The sequence below is a fragment of the Astyanax mexicanus genome, chromosome 1 (assembly GCF_023375975.1).
Source record: "Astyanax mexicanus isolate ESR-SI-001 chromosome 1, AstMex3_surface, whole genome shotgun sequence".
Lineage (NCBI taxonomy): Eukaryota > Metazoa > Chordata > Actinopteri > Characiformes > Acestrorhamphidae > Astyanax > Astyanax mexicanus.
The window spans coordinates 34,712,342-34,731,044 of record NC_064408.1 but is presented as its reverse complement, the minus strand read 5'-3'; the positions used below and the strand labels follow the sequence as shown (position 1 = coordinate 34,731,044).

Here is an 18,703-nt window from a genome sequence, read left to right as displayed (position 1 = left end):
TTAAGCTTTTTAGATGATTTTGATACATACAGTCTTACATTAGCAAAGTTATCCTATCATATTCTGATGAAAACTAAAGAAATATATGTCAAATATCATGTCTTGGTTCACTGACTGCATCTGGATTTGGTAACAAATTTAATACTCCCTTAAAAATAGAAGTTGATTGTCAAAGCTAATGTTGCAGGCCGTGATGTTTGCCCTTGGCCAAAGTAGTCAAAATGGATTTACTTTTACAGCATAGTACTGCAGGTGTTGCAACGCAGTAAAAAAATGTAACTGTTTTCTCTGACTGGTCAGCTATAACTACCCAACATTTTAGCCCCACTTTTTTTTCAACTGGCAGTTCTAACCATGAGTTACAAAACTTATACAAACTATGTTTCTTACCTTATTATAAAATTCATCAGTCGTCTATTGCTATGGCAACATTGCAGCTGTCTTGGGAAACTGTAAAAGAAAAGGTTAGTCAGAAACTTGCACTAAATAAACTCTGACATATATATATATATATATATTATAATTATATCAACTGAATCTAAAACACATATATTTAACTATTCAAAACATGTACTTTTCAATTTTAGGCAGCTTGACTTAATTGTTTAGAAGGTTTCTAAACCGAAGATGGTTACAAAACTCATTTAAAATGCATGTTTTAAAGAAAATTCCACTAATTCTCTCAAAAAACATATTTGTTTAAAAGAAATGGTTCACTGTGTGTTCAAATAATTCAACCACAACGTTAGTTCAATAGTACTGTACTGTGTGTATGACTGATTTAAGTGTTTAAAAATAATAATAATAAAGTATATAATAACTATAATACTGCTGCTTTTACTACTTGATGAGGCTCTGTTGACCTGCGGTAGGAATTTCAACTAATAATGTTAAATACTACAAAAACAATGCAGTATCTATGCCTGGAATATTTAGATACGATTTTAGATACGACCCCCCCTAAAGTGGATCATACTATTCCATGTTAATAAGCATTCCTCTCGTTTACCTGCCTCATCAGGTGACTTGCGTCTAAGTTAAGGTCTGCAAGCTTCTCAAGCTACAGCATTAAGTGTAAGTAGCTCTTAAATATGCACTTTAAACACACTTTTTCTTAAATAAATTCCTCACATGAATTTGCTATCCCACCTTAACTGCTGCTAATTTACCATTCCGCCTTAAATGCCGCTGTCGCGGCACACAGGCTTTGAGCAGCAGAAATTATTTTTTGCACTTTAAAGGTGGAACAGATCATTTAAATGAGAATCCACGTTCTGTTTTACGTGGACTGTTTGTGATTTCTGCACAGCCTAAGCAGAAATGTGTAAAACTCTTAACACACTCAACACTCACAATCATCTACTACAGTCTAAAAGGGAACTGTGTTTTAATGTAGAGAAAATTTGTTTTAATGCAGGTAAAATGTTAAGGTGGAATGGAAATGTGAACAAGAAACTAATAGTTTCATTCGCTGCAGAAGAACTAGTAAGGACTAGATGAGTAGTTTTACAGTAAACTAGTGTATTACTAATTTTTTAAGGTAAGACTTATTTTCTATCTTTTTGCTACTTTGAAAATTAACAAAAGCCAAGCTTTTTAAAAGGCACTAGCCAAGCTATATAAATGCATTCCTCTCTCCTTAACATTTAATATTGTAGTCCCAGTGTCAAACTATGTGTATGAGATGGGACAAAAGCTTATCTACAGGGATTTTCAGTTATATTGTTATTTTCTATTTGATTATTCCTGTGTGAGAGATCCTGTAGAATATGATTTTAAATTTAATGGCGAGAAAGCTGATGAAAGATAGCAATACCAATAGCATTGTGTGTGTTTTTGCAGGATTAACTGTGGATTTTGCTGTATAATATATTATTTATGACTATAATGTTTATTGTGTGGTAGGGTTGGGTGATATGACGGTATTTCGGTATACCATGGTGTTTAAATATGGTGACGGCATATTAATCATGTGACGTGCCAAATCTGTACTTTGAAAAATGGGACATTTAAGACATTCTGCGCATCCACAATGAAAGAGCAGTGGGAGGGGTAAGCAGTTGGATCTCACTGATTGGTTATGGGGTGAGGGGTTCTTACTGAGGAGATCATACAGCAAGAAGACACAATGGTGAGCGTCAGCTGTGAGTCAAGTGAGCTAGTTTTAAAGAAAAACACCACTGCTGCAGTTTGGCAGCATTTTGGATTCGTTCCAAATGAAAAGGGAGAGCCAGCAAACCTAGATGAACCAGTATGCAAGATCTGCCTACAAAAAGTCTCCACCAAAGATGGAAACACATCAAACATGCATTTTCATCTTAAAACGAAGAACCCTTCACCCTTTTCATTATAGTTTAATTTTATTTTATTTTTCTCCTCCAATTCAGTTAGTTTTAATTTGTTTTTAGAGTGGGTTTGCTAGTTTTTGTTCGTTTTAACACATCATATCAGAGAGATCTATCTGAGAAAAACATAAACAAACTCAATAAACTCAATAAACTCTACAGGTTTCACTAATTTTCACCGAAATGATCAACTATGAGAGGGAGAGAGAGAAACGGAGATTTCTCAGTTTATCCTCCCGTGTGGGGTGTTCTGGTGTATGAGCTACTCACAGGTAAAGGTTCTTACACCTGGTTCTCAAGTGGAGTTTATTCCTCATACTGTATCTCCTGTTTCTCTACAAAACACGTGCTTTTATCTCCCTCGCGCTCATATTCTAATCCCATACAGAATTCTGCAGTTTTCCCAGGGTTTTCTGTCATTATTTTGCGGCTAGCTCCAGCGCTGTAATTAGAACAAATTCCGTGGACCACGAGGTGCTGCGGTGATCAGAATCGGCACACCGCCTGCTGTTAAACTGCTGGAGCAGAAACATCGCTTATAAATAAATTAACAAACACGAACATGAGGGTATTCTATTTGTAATTTCAGTTTGCTTTAGTTAGTTTTATGAACACACAACACAGTTCCAGTTAGTCACGTTTTTTCTTTTAATTATTGTTTTTATTAGTTTCAGTTAAGGAGAACTTTCATTTTCAGTTTTTGTTATTTCCTTCGTTTTGGTTAACAATAATACTTGGTTACTTAGCTATATGGTGATTATCATGCCATAGCTTTATATAAAATAAAAATAGTATTAAAAAACAGATGACTACATCACAGACTATTACCTGGAACCCGACCCAGCCCAAGGAAAGGGGACACATTTGCTAATATGAACCAAAGCCCACCCTATAGTTTCATTTGCGGAATTACTTTTAATCCTAAATAACCCTTTTTTCTGTATTCTGTAATTATTGTTAGTTACATCCAAATAAAGGTAATTTTACAACATAAACATGTTACTCCACATTACATTTACTGTTGCTAGAAAAAGTTATATGTGAAAGGTCTGAATTATATACATATGACAAAAACTGATCAGTTATCACCTAATATTTAAAATAATATAACAGATTTGATTATTATTATTATTAATTATGTATTGTATGTTGTATATTTACATTTTCTCCAAACTGACTAGCATTGTGTCCCGCACTTTTAATTGTTTCTACTGAAAGCACTTCTTATGATGGTGTCCTTTTATGAAAAAGAATGTAACTTGACGTTTCATAGGGATTTTTGTCAGAAGTTAATATAAACGTTAGATGTCAGGACATGTGTTCTTACTGTAAACTACAAATAAACAGAAATCAGATTAGATCAGTTTCTTAACCTGTTCTTACCTATTCTATTGCATACTCCCACTGTTCTGCATATTGTAGAGCTTTCTCTGCTTTAAGTGCACATAATAAAGTGGTATGATGTGTCTAATAAACTGCTGGACATACATAATGATTGATTTATGATTGATTTATGATCCATAGGGGGCTAAGTGATTTTAAAAACACAATTTTAAGGGCAGTGATCAGGGTTAAGAAACTGCTTTAAACTATCAACATTACCCAGTGTTGTACTACATTCTAGCTATTATCTTCATCCAGCTTCTAGCTGACAGTTATCTAAATAAATGAAAATTAAATAGTTATTAGCTAGTCAGGTACAGGGTAGGCTGAACATTATATAGTTTTGTTTTTCTTAAACTAAGCTAATTCCAAAATTAAGCTGGCTGTCACAGGCTGTATTTTTTTAAGCGCAGAGTTGGTATGTTTTGATTAGTGCATTTTTAACCAGCTATCAGAAACATAGCAGTTTATAGTTAGCCTACCGTTACCTTTCTGTTAGAAAAATCGCTGTATATTCATACCTGGTTTAAAATCAGATGCTGCATTCCGATCGCGCTGCTTAATCTCACAGTGGGGGAGGGGCTTCCCCCCCACCACTCTCGCCCACACTCTCCTGCGCACGCCACAAAACAAGCAAGCTGATTGGCTGTTTCTATTGAGAGGCGGAACCTAATTCCTGAACCGGCTCCGTGATTGGCGTTAAGAGATTTCCCATTTACTCAGTGGTCACCTATCTCCTCATTAATAGTACAGCTGATCTGAGCGAAACCATTTTATTTTTGGGGGGGGGACAAATCCACCTTTTTCTAATATTGGGTGGGACATGTCCCACCCATCCCCCCCGGTTCCTACGCCAATGCTTTTTTCCATTACAATAAGAGGCATGTAAAAAACTTACAGACATTACAGTAAGGGAGCGAGACACTGTAAGGATTGTAAGTCTTCAGTTTAGTGAATTTTCATTGTATAATTCGCACCTTAAGTTTCTTTTTTGGGTGAAGGTAAACGCGGACGAACATTTAAACCAGGGAGACTTTTTAGCAGTACTCTCTATTAGCCAGCAGGGGGAAACAAGACCTCACATTTCAGACATGTGCAACCCTGCAGCCCCTTATTTCTCATTTGCACTTCTTATCTTCTCCTTCTAAAGCTCATCCATGATCAGTTTAAAAAGGCCAGCATCTCTGCACTCAATACAGTCTGGATTTCAGGTCAGTTTTAGTTGAATTTCTTTTGGATTTAGTTTTAAATGAGAGATAATGTAAAAAGCTTATGGACTGTGGAATGAAAAACAAACAAGAATGAAAAATTGAGTCAGACTGGGCAAGTTCAGGTTTGCTTCAGGTTTGTACTTCTATTACATCTGTAGTGTAAAAATGTAAATATATTGACCAATGTTGAGAGATATTATGTCCCAGTATATTATTATTTACTTAAATAATTACTAAAACAATGTTTTCAAGATGTTTGGTGTAAATGACTCTCAGATATCCTGCAAAAACATACTGTATTAATGAAACACTAAGATATAATGCTTTTGTGATGTAGCACTAAAAACAGTTTCTCTATTATAAGTAAAAAACATTTTCAGTCCTATATAAAACCATTGTGCTTCATGTACAATAACAATAATAATAATAATAATAATAATAATAATAATAATAATAATAATAATAATGGAATTAAAAGAAAAATGAATTAAAATTAATAAATTAATAAATAAATTAATAAATTAATTAATGTCAGTAGACATTTTATGGATTTCATAAACAAAGAGATTAAGTAAGTAATAAGTAAAGATCGGTAATGTAAATATGAATGAGCTATGGGGAAAATTACACATTTGCACATTCTATTAGTAGTGTGTGTGTGTGTGTGTTGTCTGTGTGTAGGGGGAAGATAGTGAGTGACAGTAACTGTACTCTTTGAGGTAGCACACTTAAGTTAATGACTGGGAGAAAAGAGAGACAGATAGCCTGCAGAGACAGCGTGAGAAGTGGGGTAAATTTAGTCCCAGTAAATTAAAGATTTACCAAATCACCACATGGAGCTGAAACCAGCACACGCTGGTGCACAATCTCTCAATACTGGAAGAGTGGGTGCTGATTAAGTAGTTAATTAACAGGGCTGGAGTTGGTTAATTCAATTAATTAACTGAAACATCTCCTGGATCAAAAGCCCTTAAATTAAACTAAACTAAACTAAACAAACGTCCTATTAACATTGTACAGCAACTAGAATTTTAAATAATAAAATAATAATAATAATCTTTAATTAAATAGGAGGTGAAATGGATGCTGGATTTTGGTCGGGTAAAATTTGCATAGTATGCCCGAAGCCAGTTACCGAAAAACAGGGCTAGTACACAAACAAATGTTTGTCTGAATGTCTCACTTACCCACAACTCCTTCTCTGTCCAAGCATTCAACACCATTTGCTATGATTGAATGGTGGGATGCGATCCTCTTTCTTAAGGGAAAGGAGTGGCCATCACCTTGACTGAAATAAGCAAACAAACAAACAAATAAATAAATACAAATTTTGAAAATGTTTTTTTTGTTTCTAAACTCTTTCTAAAGCATTGGACTACACAGCATCATGAACTGAGATTTTCCATCGAAAGGAAAAAAAAGTCTATGACTGTTTGGGAAACTTGGGACTTCTGAGACTGAGACCCCAAATCCAAAGAAAAATCTCAAAATTTACAAAGCTGTGACTGTAGAGCGAACCTGACATCAAAAAGTACCAATAATCTGATTTAGGCCCAAACCTTCATTTAAAACTTTAAATAATGCTAATCTGCCTAAAAGTGAATGAATCCCAGGTAACATGATGCCAATTAGCACATAGGCTAATTGGCTGCAGCTAGCTTCAGGTTCATTGTTATGTTACCTACATCCTACGTTAGCATTTTGGGTAAAGTATCTCTTTCACTGCAACAAGAGAAGATACTCAGTGTGGGTCTCAGATAAGCAAAGCAGGACACTCCAAAACAAATGCTGCCACCACCTACAACTATGACTTTCACCAGTTCTGATACTGTACATTATCATGTTTTAAATATTCATCTAAATAATAGCTAATAGTAATATAAGTGGGGAAGCCTTACAGCCTTCAGAGCAGTTTTATTTTTTTTTTGGAAATAAAAAAAAAGAATACATGGCAAGATATGAAATAATTGTTTCATTGTTATTCAGTAAATAATACTGATATTAGCAAGTCTTATTTAATGTTACGTTTGGTGGCTACAAAAGGGTTACAGAACATTTTAAATAAAAAAAAAACAGTGGCAGCAGCTCTGTGCCACGATACTTTATTGAGGGAGTCACTGTAAAACTACTACACACACTTTATGGACAACAGTACTGATACACTGTTTCTTCTTAAATCAAGGTTATTAAAAGGTTTAAAGAGTGTATCCTGCTTCATGTTTATGTAACCAAGTGAGTTCAATTCTGTTAGAAGTATCTCTGTACAGAGAGTAAATAAGCATTTGGACTTAGCATTTGTGTTAGCAGTGGATGTAATTTAAAATAACTGAATACATTCATTAAAAGTATTATTTACACATAGAGATACTTACCTATATGATACATTTGTTACAATCTTTATGGATTAAGCCTAGGATTAAGATGGGGATTAAGTCTAGTCTTGGACTACACAGCATTTTATATGGGGATTTTCCACTAAAAGGAAAATATAGTCTGTACTTAGTTCATTGCTGTTACCTAAGTGCTAACATACTACTAGAATCTCATTGGCGGGCTAGCACAAATTAGCATCATAAATGAGCACATTTCTTAATAATTGACACCTGAACTGAAGAACTAGGTCAATTTATTGTACCAAAAATAGTTGTAAATAATAATAAATGGTATTGTCTTTTTTAGATCTTTTTTTTTTTTTTCAAAAATGAACTTTGAATAATTTAAAATATTGTAAAATAATAAAATCTAACATCAAATGTATGTTTTAAAACTAGAGTATTCATGTTAATGGGTTCTTGTGGCAAAAAAAAAAACAGGTAATATACAGGTAATGTCTATATATAGTATGACATGTTGATAACATAATTATGGTGACAGGCCAAGCTCTGACAGTGACAGATCACCACTGAATAATACAGCTATTTTTTGCTAGGCTTTTGCTAATTCTGTATAACAAGTGCAGAGTAAGTGGGAGGACATTACCTGCTGGAAACAGGAAATAGCCAAAGTTTCCAATCCTGGCCAAACACTTGAGATATGTTCTTTCTTACGTTCACGTCAAATGCTCCACTATCTGGCCCATCTGGGAAAAATGGGGCTGACAACCACTCTGAGGACAGACATAAACGAGTGAGAGTAATTATGAGCCTTATTTATGACAAAAAAGACAATAACAAATCAGAAATTTACCTAAAAAGTGAATGTTCCTCTAAAACTCAAACAGCACCACTGTATCTGTGCTTCACCCAGAACCTTCATCAAGCAGAGTTGCAGTACAATCCAACTATTGTACCTTAATTATGTTTGGTGCAGTAATTAACAAAAATTCTTGAGTAAAGCATCACTGGCTGTTAAGAGAACATACCAAGGGTGGTTCTGTTGTTGGCAACAAGCCAGCAGTGAAAGACCAGCAAACAAAATAGAGTCAGCAGGAACATGGCCGACACCAACGTCAAGAACAACACGTGCAGCTTAGATGAACTGTCAAACATCCCAGACTAAGGAAGAGATAAAAAAAGAGAGAATGTGGTTGATGGACAGCAGGGCTACACAATATATCAGTTATACACATTATGCTACGACTTGCTTGACACATAAAAAAATTCCCTCTGTTAAACAAAAGAAAAGCTATTTGTCAACATGATCCAGAATCACCACCATGTTCTATGAGCCAAAGCTTATTAAAAATGTTTTATTTCGGTTAATCTGACCACATAACAGTTCTCCATTTTCCCTTAGTTTATTTTTAATGAGAGAGTGGTGGTTGGTATATGTTTTTTTCTTTGTGTGGTAAATTTAGGGATTGCACAGTAAACTTTGTTTAGAGACAATGATTTTTGAAAATGTTCCTGGGCCCATGCAGTGGTTTTCAGTTCAGAATTATGCCTTTTTAAAGCAGTGCAGGCTGAGGGCCCAAAGATCACTAGCATTCAGTATTTACTGTCAGCCTTGTGCCATACCTACAGATATTTCTCCATCATCATTCCCTGAATAATATTCTGATATTATGTACAGTTATGGGTCTTTGCAATTTTATATTTTTAAACCCAGTCATTGATCCTTAATCCTAAATCCTTTTTTAATCAGCATTTACTTCCAGCGTTTTATTGCTCTGTTCCAACTTTTTTGAGATGTGTTGCTGCCACCAAGATCTAAATAAATGAATGTTTTTCTCAAAACAGTAGTGTCTCACTTTAAAAACCCGATATGTGTTCTATCGCACGTTGTGAATTGGCACGTACATATGGTGTCAACTTGTGCTACACTCAAAAAACATGAGCTTAAAATGTCAGAAGATACTCTCTTAACTAATGTTTTCCATGCTGAGGAAAGGGTAGAGTTATCTGAAACCAGGGGGGGTGTCAGTATTCTTTACTTAACAAAATGTATAATTTAATGTTCAGGTTATCCAAATTGTAGAATATCCTATAAGATTACAGAATACAATAGAATGGACTGTCTATATAACTGCCAATGTTATAATCAAACAATGACCACCTTAAGTCACTGGATGTAATTACAGCATCACTGGGTACCCCTTAGTTTGGGAAAAGTGCATCTAAGAGTAAAATCATCAAAATAAAGAGATAATTTCACTCACCAGCCACAGGTGAACAAAGGAAGGTGTAACTGTAGCAACAACATAACAACAGTAGAGTAAAGAGTACAGGAGGAAAAGCAAGAAGAACTTGTAGTTGGAGAATCCAATACAGTTATTCAACCTGTGTACACAGACAGACACACACACACACACACACACACACACACAGAGTGAGACTGCTGATGTCAGTGTGGTAAAATTTAATTGCACTGTTTAATCAATTAGACATACCAGAGACAATGATGATCCATCTTCAATACACAGCTGCAGGGGGGGGGGGGGGGGGGGGTGCAAATTTAGCATTCATAAAAAATGTCATACAATTGCCATTTGTACAGTTCTGTGCAAACATGTTCTGACAACTGTTATAACAATATTTTTTAAGGGACAGAAGACCCTGGCTGCAAGTTATGTGCATTGATAGTTAGTCTTTATACTTAAGTTTCAAGCGATTCACCCTGTTGTGGTAAAATAAAATACAAAATGCAATGAACAAGGCCACATTTTCATCAACTGCCAATGTTTGCTAAAATTGTCACTGTCACACCCAGTCACTTCCCAGAAAAGTGAGCTAAAACATATGATTTCTGGGGACCTAAATGCACAGTTTTCTAACAATGACCCTTGTATATGTGTGAAGAAATCCTGTACAGGCAAGAAGCTCTGCAGAATTTTGACATTTAAGGTTTTATATTCCTCAAGCATGTCTCAATCTCTGTTTTGGACTTGGTGCTTTTGTGATGTGTATGAGCACACAAGAGAAAGATAGGGAGGTAGAGAGAGAAAGAGAGAGAGAAAGAGACAGAGAGAGAGAAAAATAGGGAGACAGAGAGACAGAGAGGATGTTCCATCTGATCACTGTGGCTCTGTGGTCACAGGAACTACTCTCATCTCATTAAAGGGTAATAAAGAGTGTACCTCGCACACACACATGCGTGCGCACACACACACACACACACACACACAAAAGCATCTGGACGTTAATCAAAGGCAGGTAAGCTGAGAGGACAGTGAGTGCCGCTCATTTGAGAGCTTTCTTTCAGACCACTCAAATAAATGTGACTAAGCACTTCCTGTAATCCTTACCCTCTCTCTCTCTCTGTTTAACACACACACACACATACACACACACACACACAAACAAACACTCACACACACTCACACAAACACACACACACACAGCATTCCTACTGCCCTACTGATTTGACATCTTAAACAGAAACTTGTAATGAGACTACACAGTGGCATGCATATATGCATTAACACACACTAACACACACACTAACACGTAGACACACACATGTACATGGTGAGAAAAGCTAGAAAATAAGGAAACAGTATTGTTACATTTGGCAGGCTGAACAGTGATGGCAACGGTCTGGCTTAATCAGCTGACAGTGTCGACAAAACCTGAAAGCTGAGAAACAAACACACACACACACACACACACACACCTTTAGGGTTGAACAAAAACATGTGGCTCATCCAAAAGGTACTAAACCAATTAACATTGCAATAACTGTATGCCTAAATCACAAACTCTCCTCAAAGCTTGTGTTAAGAGTAGTTTAAATGGTTTATCACAAGAAATGACTTACTGTTATATGTAAACATGTGCAGACATACTTTAGCATAGCTAAGAATAGCAGTAGCAGTCCTGTTTCAATTTTTAAAACTTAGTCACTTTTTTAAAGCTAGAGTGCCACAGACATTAATAATCTTTACCACTTGTTCAATACAACAAATGTAGACAGTTAGCCCAGAAACGACCTGTCTGTTCAGTGTCTAAAGGTGGCTTGTTTAGTTTTCCCCATTTCATCTCTGCAGGAATCAGCTCTAATGATAACATTATTTGAGCACAAAAACTGTGAAACAAACTTTTTTTCTCTCTGTATTTGTCTGTATTGGTCTGTGTTTAATGAAAAAACCTTAAGAAAGCAACGAAATGTAAGAATAAGGAGATCACTGTCTTGGTTCTTAAGATAAGGTCTATTTTCAGAATTTTGGTACAGACTTGGTACCAACATAACTATTCACATCCTTATCGTAGTCTGTTCATTTTGGGTGGCAGCCAGAAGCAATATTATTCCACCCTGAAATGTTTCAGTTGGTCTCAATTTAAAGTGACCACATGGACTGAATTTCCATATCTCCAGAATATGTCTTGTCTGTTTGGGCTAGAGCTTCACTTTGGATAGCTGGACTTTTAATAAATAGTGAAGCTGAATTTGGTCTATTTATCACCATGACAAAACTTCTGTTCTCCTTTTTTATAGCCCAGCTGTAACTGTTCATTTAGAAATCACATAAAATCCAAACACTTGATAATCCTGATCTTTGTTTGTTTAGAGAAATCATTACATTTTTATCTGTGCAGTACACAGTCTTCTGGGCTGAGTGTGTAGAGAGGGCGTTTTGTTTTTAAGGAAATTAGACTTTTTTCCATAATTAACACTGTCCGTGACAGCTGATCGATGCAGTTACAGGACAGTGAAGAAAAACATTCTTCTCAGCACACCCTGCCTGAATAAATAAAACTCTCAAAAAGGAGGTAAGGGTGTCCGATTGCAGCACCCCAGAGGAACAGGGGGTTAAATGCTCAAAGGAAGGGCAGAGACATTAAAACCAGCTGCTCTCCACTGACCGAGTCAACAACCCCACTACCTTTAGCAATCTGAGCTGGTCTTCCTATTCCTCATGGAGCCACTAATACCTGATTCTGTATCACATGCATCAGTGCGTTCTTGAACATCAAGATCCCCAACATGGATATGTTTTTTTATCAGCTTAGGAAGGTAATCACTATTATTATTAATATTTAACAAAGAATGGTAAAAATTTGAGGCCACTGGTATTCTGGTCTGCTTTCTGAAATAGGTAATATGCAGGCCTGACACTTCATATATCTACCAGTCCTAAAGGCTACCAGTCTGATGTGATTCTTAAAATGTAAAATGGTCATGCAGAAATTGATTCACTAATTGATTCACTTGTTGGTGCATTAACATGGATTGTCTATTTTTTAATTAATAGTTTATAAAATGTCATCTTATTTTTACTGATGCTTATTACTGGCCAAATGGCCAATCCACATGGAAAAGGTATACATTAGGATATTAACACAACTATTCAAAATAAAATAAAATAAAAGCACTAAACTCATTTAAAAACAGACAATATTTTTCATAAAGTTTTTCATAAAGTAGTTCAATCTTTGATCTACAAATGTCCTTAGTGAATATACATGTGAATATTAAAATGCATATGAAAGCTTTGTATAAATTATCCCTTTTTTTCAAATGACCAACTCCAATGACCAAAAATGTCTTTTTTTTGTAATTTTTTAAAGTCAAAACAGACTATTAAAAAAATATGTTAATGAAGTTGTATGCAAATGTTTGGGCCCTTATGTATAAATAACACATTTCCTATTTAAATATATAAACTGACTTAATATATTAGCATAATTGTGTATTTTCTTTATTGCCAAATGTATATTGTTATTTATGTTAATGCATAAAACAGTTCTCAAACAAAAGTCGAACCCATTTTGGTACTATATAGCATCTTTATTTAGAACTATTCACTTACAGTATTTAAAGTAATTTTAAAGTATTTACAAGAATTACTTAATTAATCACGTATTGTACTCACAAAGTTAAAAATGGCGTTTATTAAAGAACTCTTGACAAAGAGTTTATGTAAACCTAACATCAATTCTAAAGCTTGTTTTAAAGTCTGAACAACAAACAGGACAGATTCCCTCATTTCGGTTTGTGCTTCATGTGTCTGAGCTGCAGTTTCAGCACATTTGTGTGTGGTGTATGTGTGTAAGTCTATCATGTAACCTACAGGGTGTTTGCTTGTTTGTTTGTGTGTCGGCCGTGTTGTTGGCTCACCTCCTGTAGCCGTGCGTGTGTGTAACGGAAGCTTGTGTGCAATCTTGAGAAGGATCTCCTCGTTCATCTCTATGCTGTCCGGCAGATCATAGTGCTGTGTGTACGGCAGATGGAACTACAAATAAACACACATGCGCGTGCGCACGCACGCACGCACACACACACACACACTTAAGCAAATTACACTTGGTGAAGGAGAGGTTTTGTTTTACAGTCATTTGTAGCATCACTCTTCGGAGGCGGTAAACTTTAGACTTTGATTAATTGGATGGGATACTGCCCCTCCTGATGCCCCCCTGAACCTCACGACTCTGCACTTCCACTCACACACAACTCACACTCAGCTAGGGTTGCAGCGGTAACCGGTTTCACGGTATACCATGGTATTAAAATGCACGGTTATCATACCGTGTGTATTTGCTTATTACCGGTAAAACGCAAGCCAGCGGAGAAACTCACCCGCGCATGCGCAACTCTGCTCCGCTTCAGCTGCTCAGCACACAGCGGTGAGAACAGCAGAAAGTGCATCAGACTAAACAAATCTCCGTCCGCCTAAAAAAAGGCTAAACTAAAATCAGCAGTGTGGGACTATTTCAGAGACCCGCCGAACGCACCCGAGGATGGTTATCCGATTTGTAATCAATGTGGCCGTAAAGTCACAGCTAAAGGTGGACATACGTCAAACCTGTTCTCCCATCTCCAAGAACACCACCCCGCCGTGCAGCGCAAAGTATGTGTTTAGTTTATCATTTTAATCTGAACATAAATAAAACCTCTTTGTAGTCGTGCACAACCCATGCGGTAAGCGCCCGCAAAAGCGCTGAGTTATCCGAAATTTGGGCACGCAGGTACAGGCGTGAAGTGCGTGCTACAACGGATTCACGTGTCCGTGTAAAGGTGCTCGCCGGACTGGATGTGAAAGACGCCATTCATTTACATGCGTTAATTTTCAAATTCTGACGTGCCTGTTTTTCATGTGTTAAAACCAGACTCAGAAATAAATCCCCTCCATCTGGTTCTATACCAACTTGGCAGTAAAACGGACGTTTACAACAGTTGTTGATCAGACACTGACCCAGGCTCAGTTTATCAGATATTAAATAATTTAAACTTAAATAATTGTACTGAATAGTTTAAACACAGGATCTTTACTTCTTAGAGGACATGTAATGTGTGACACGTGTGTGTGTGTGTGTGTGTGTATATATATATATATATAATTATATACACCCTTAATGACCTTAAGAGTAGTGGAAAAACCTGGTTTCCTTCACCTAATGGTGTACAGTTTATTTTTTTTAAGGAGACATTATCTATATAGTTGTTCCAGGTTTCTACAATAAATAGTTAATTGAACAAAAAACCTTTGTTGTAATTTCTTTAAGGGTCAGTTTAATAATATATGTAACAAACTGTGATACCGTGATAACCGTGATACCGCGGTATTTTCTGAGACGGTTATCGTACCGTGAAAATCTCATACCGTTGCAACCCTACACTCAGCACACTCTTACAGAGCCCCACTAATCCCGTCATGAGTGAAGATTCTGTGCTGAAGTGTGATTGTGTGACTATCATGCCAAAGTCAGTAGAAGCAATTGTTCTACACAAGCTAGTCCTGAACTAATGACACTTAAATGAGCTATGAAGATGCTAAAAATGCAAGTAAATAATTTAAGTAAAATACATCAGTCAAACCTTGAATTGATCAAAATCAGTGAGTTGAAAAATATTAGGAAGCATTGAGAAGCTCATTATCTGATGAAAAATTCAATGTTAACAAATTAATCAATTAAAATCTGGAATGTGTATCTTAAACATGTTTGACTGATTTGAGGTGAACACTTTTAATTGGACACTAAAGTAATTTAAATGAACTAAATATCTAAAATGACCTTTCACCAGTCAGTGGTTAAAATGTTATGGCTTCCTTGAAGCAACTGAAAGTACTGAAATTTGAAAACAATAACAGTGTTTGTATGTTTTATTTGTTTGGAGATTCTGCCCACAGTTCAAACTAGTGTAAAGGATCAGTGTTTTTAGTGTGATGACTGAGTGAGAGTCAGGGGGTGAGAGGTAAGAGATAAAGGGGAACAGGGTTCTCACCAGGGAGGATGGACTTGTGGCTCGAGTGGAGAGAGTTTTCCAAAAACTCCAGCAGAACATCAGAAAACACACGTGGAACACAGATAGGTATAATACTGTGCATGTGGGGGAAAAAGAAGAAAGTGAGAACATTATGAGAGAGAAAGAGAGGCATGGAGAGAGAAGGAGAGAAAAAAGAGAGAGGGAGAGCAATAAAAGAAAAAGGAGATAGAAAAGGGGTAGTGAAAAAAGAGAATAGAAGAGAGAGTGGACAAACAGACATCAACAAATGAGACAGACTTGAGACAGACAAAAAGAAAGGAAAACATACCCAACAGAAGGGGAAATATTTGAGAAAAAATTTGAAAGCAAAGTAAATAATTTAGATATGAGAAACAGTGCAACAGAGGAGATAGATGGGATGAAAATACAGAGATTGGGATAAAGGAAATAATATGTTTGAGAAAAAAGGGAAGAAGATAAGGGGGAGGTACGAGACAGAGAGAGAGACAGAAACAAAAGACAGAAAATTGGAGACAGCAGAAAAAGAAGAGCAGAAAAAGAAGAGTAAGACAGAAAATAAGATAACATATTAGACAGAGTGACAAACTAGGAAAAAGTAACGTAAGAGAACAAAATAGAAATATAAGTATAGAAGGATAGGGACAGGGGCAATAAATAGTCAAATCACCAGACATGTATAAAGTACTACAGACTGAGACTTGAGTAAAAGTACAAGTATCAAAAAAGTATCTTACTTAAGTAGATGTTGGAGTGTTCTTTAAGCTCCACATTTATTTAGAAGTACTTACATTCTCAACATTTTTTGTACTTAAGTATTGCAAGTAATGTATTTTTATATTTACTATTCAAGTATGAAACTGAAAGTAAAAGTAAACAGTGGAAAGTACTCAGAGTGAAAAGCAGAATGGATGCAGCGTGGTCTTTTTATAAGGTTAGCTTGATCACTTGATTTACTCAATGATGAGTAGCTTCATCAAACCCGGTGACAGTGCAGAGAGCCTCTACCACTCTGGCTTTAGTAATAATGTGGGTTTGGAATCACTCATAACACTTTTTGAATTGTAAAAAGTAACGATGCATCACAAATGTATTGAATTCATGGAAAATATGCAGTAAAGTAAAAGTGTAATCAGAACAGAAATAATACTCCAGTAGAAAAAGATACAGCATTTTAGTACTTCTAATTGTTTACTTTACATTACAGCATATTACTCATCATACATGATCAAATCTATAAGATAAGTGAACATGCCTAAAATGCAGGTTAAGGTGTGTCTGTTACCTCTCTGAGTGCTGCACTTCAATGTAACTGCAGAAACGGAAAAGAAAGAAAGAGAGAGAGAGAGAGAGAGAGAGAGAGAGAGACCACAGCTCCATCAATAAACACATTAACCTTCTCCTGGGAGACATTTCACACAGCAGTTTCTCTTCATTAGATTAAAAGACTTAGCTATTTAGTCCTGGTCCAAGAGACCCACTGTAGTGCTTTTCCTACTTTAAAGGAGAAATTTGGTGTGAAATAGATTTGTGGTGAAGTGTTACAATGCTAGTGATAGGGGCATAGAGTTACCTATGCAGAGAAATCAATATTTAACTATTATACTATTTTTACACCATTAACAAGCTCAAAGTAGTTCCACACTTTTGAACTTTCAAAAGTGCACATCTAAAATTAATTAAGTCGTCTGACAAGATAAATGAATAAAATAGGTAGGATAGGGTAATAGAATTGCAAAATTAATTTTGTCGAAATAAATACAATTTTAATTTCAGCAATAGGTGGAATTCATGCATTTCAATGGATTATCGACATATCATGACTTAATTTCAAGATGGTGGTGCCCAGAGAACTATCTGAAGGTACTGTGTGTATAAACAGTGTTTTTAATAACTGTTGGAAGCATCGGCTAAAAGTGATGTTTTTCGGAATTCTGGGGGAGAACAAAGGTGGCCTGTTAAACAAAAGTTTGTACTCAGTAGCATTTGATTATCGTTTTACTACACCCAGGCCCATTTCATATTGGATTTCTGTATTAACACACACACTCTTTAACTTAATTGTATTTGTTAATGAGCTATTTAGTTGAATCAGTTGTGTTGGAAGCAGAGCAAACATTAAAATGTGCAGGATAGTGTGCCTCCAGGAAAAATCTCCTCAGTGTTAAAGGAGAACTCCGGTGTAAAATGGTATTTTGGTGTAGTAAAACATGATAAAAAGTACTTACCTTTGATAAATAGCACACCTTCATTGTCCCACAGCGTTCTGAGATCCAAAAAGTTTAACAGTTTGTCCAAACACATTTCAGACTGGGTCACATGGGGCATAATTTGCCCCATAAATCACTACTTCCACTGTTTTTACCGTTATCAAAGTAGCTCCACACCTCCTTGTCCCCATGTTATTTTCAGTTCAGTAATGACGACGCTTGGAGCTGAAGCTAGCGTTATAGGATGTAAACAGTGTTTTTAATAAGCCTCTTGTGCACTTTTTAAGTTATTAATGCCTCGTTTTAAATGTCAGGGCTCTCCTGATTCTAACAAGGAGGTGTGGAGCCACTTTGAGCTGGATAACGATGAAAAAAACGATTTATTAGGGCAAATTATGCCCTGTGTCAACCAGTCTGAAGGGTGTTTGGACAAACTGTGAACGCTGTGGTAGAACAGATGTGTGCTATTCATCAAAAGTACTTTTTTTATCATGTTTTACTACAATCAAAGTCCATTTATACCAGAGTTCTCCTTTAATACTAATTATACTCTCCCCGCAGCTCTTAACCAGCATATGTTATGTTTTTACTTAGTGACCAGTTGGTCTTAGTTTCAATGAAAAAAATGCAAAACTCTGGCAGCTGTTTCTCCACACATACTGAAATACCATCAAATAAAACATTATAATTTAATACATGTATGAATAAAAACAGTATAACAGAGCACTCACACAGACAGAGCTGAATGACGTAAGCGTAATAGGACCACACGACCACGGAGGAGACGACCAGTACCGGAACCCACCGGAGAACCTTCATACTGGAACAGCAGCAGCTTCTGCGCAGCTCCGCCAACCCGGCATTCCCCTTCACTTTAACCCACCCGTACTCCGACCGGCTCCGCCCCGAAACACTAAAACTCCGCCCCCAGTGCTGTGATTGGCTAACTGTC

General features: G+C 36.2%; 1 protein-coding gene across 2 annotated transcripts in view; it reads right to left on the bottom strand.

The window, feature by feature from the left end:
• The window catches only part of zdhhc15a (zinc finger DHHC-type palmitoyltransferase 15a), a 20,439-nt gene extending 1,736 nt beyond the window's left edge, over nt 1-18,703 (bottom strand). The window contains exons 1-11 of one of the 2 annotated variants that reach the window (XM_049476490.1): nt 18,483-18,701; nt 16,827-16,853; nt 15,542-15,636; nt 13,436-13,550; nt 10,884-10,953; nt 9,768-9,800; nt 9,537-9,657; nt 8,301-8,433; nt 7,919-8,045; nt 6,127-6,227; nt 391-450 (exon numbers count right to left, since the gene is read on the bottom strand). In XM_049476490.1, coding sequence (XP_049332447.1) covers nt 407-450; nt 6,127-6,227; nt 7,919-8,045; nt 8,301-8,433; nt 9,537-9,657; nt 9,768-9,800; nt 10,884-10,953; nt 13,436-13,550; nt 15,542-15,636; nt 16,827-16,853; nt 18,483-18,570 — 954 coding nt within the window. In that variant the 5' untranslated portion in view covers nt 18,571-18,701 and the 3' untranslated portion in view covers nt 391-406. Of the gene's footprint in view, nt 1-390; nt 451-6,126; nt 6,228-7,918; nt 8,046-8,300; nt 8,434-9,536; nt 9,658-9,767; nt 9,801-10,883; nt 10,954-13,435; nt 13,551-15,541; nt 15,637-16,826; nt 16,854-18,482 lie in introns of both variants that reach the window. The other variant, XM_049476491.1, reaches the window with a different exon arrangement.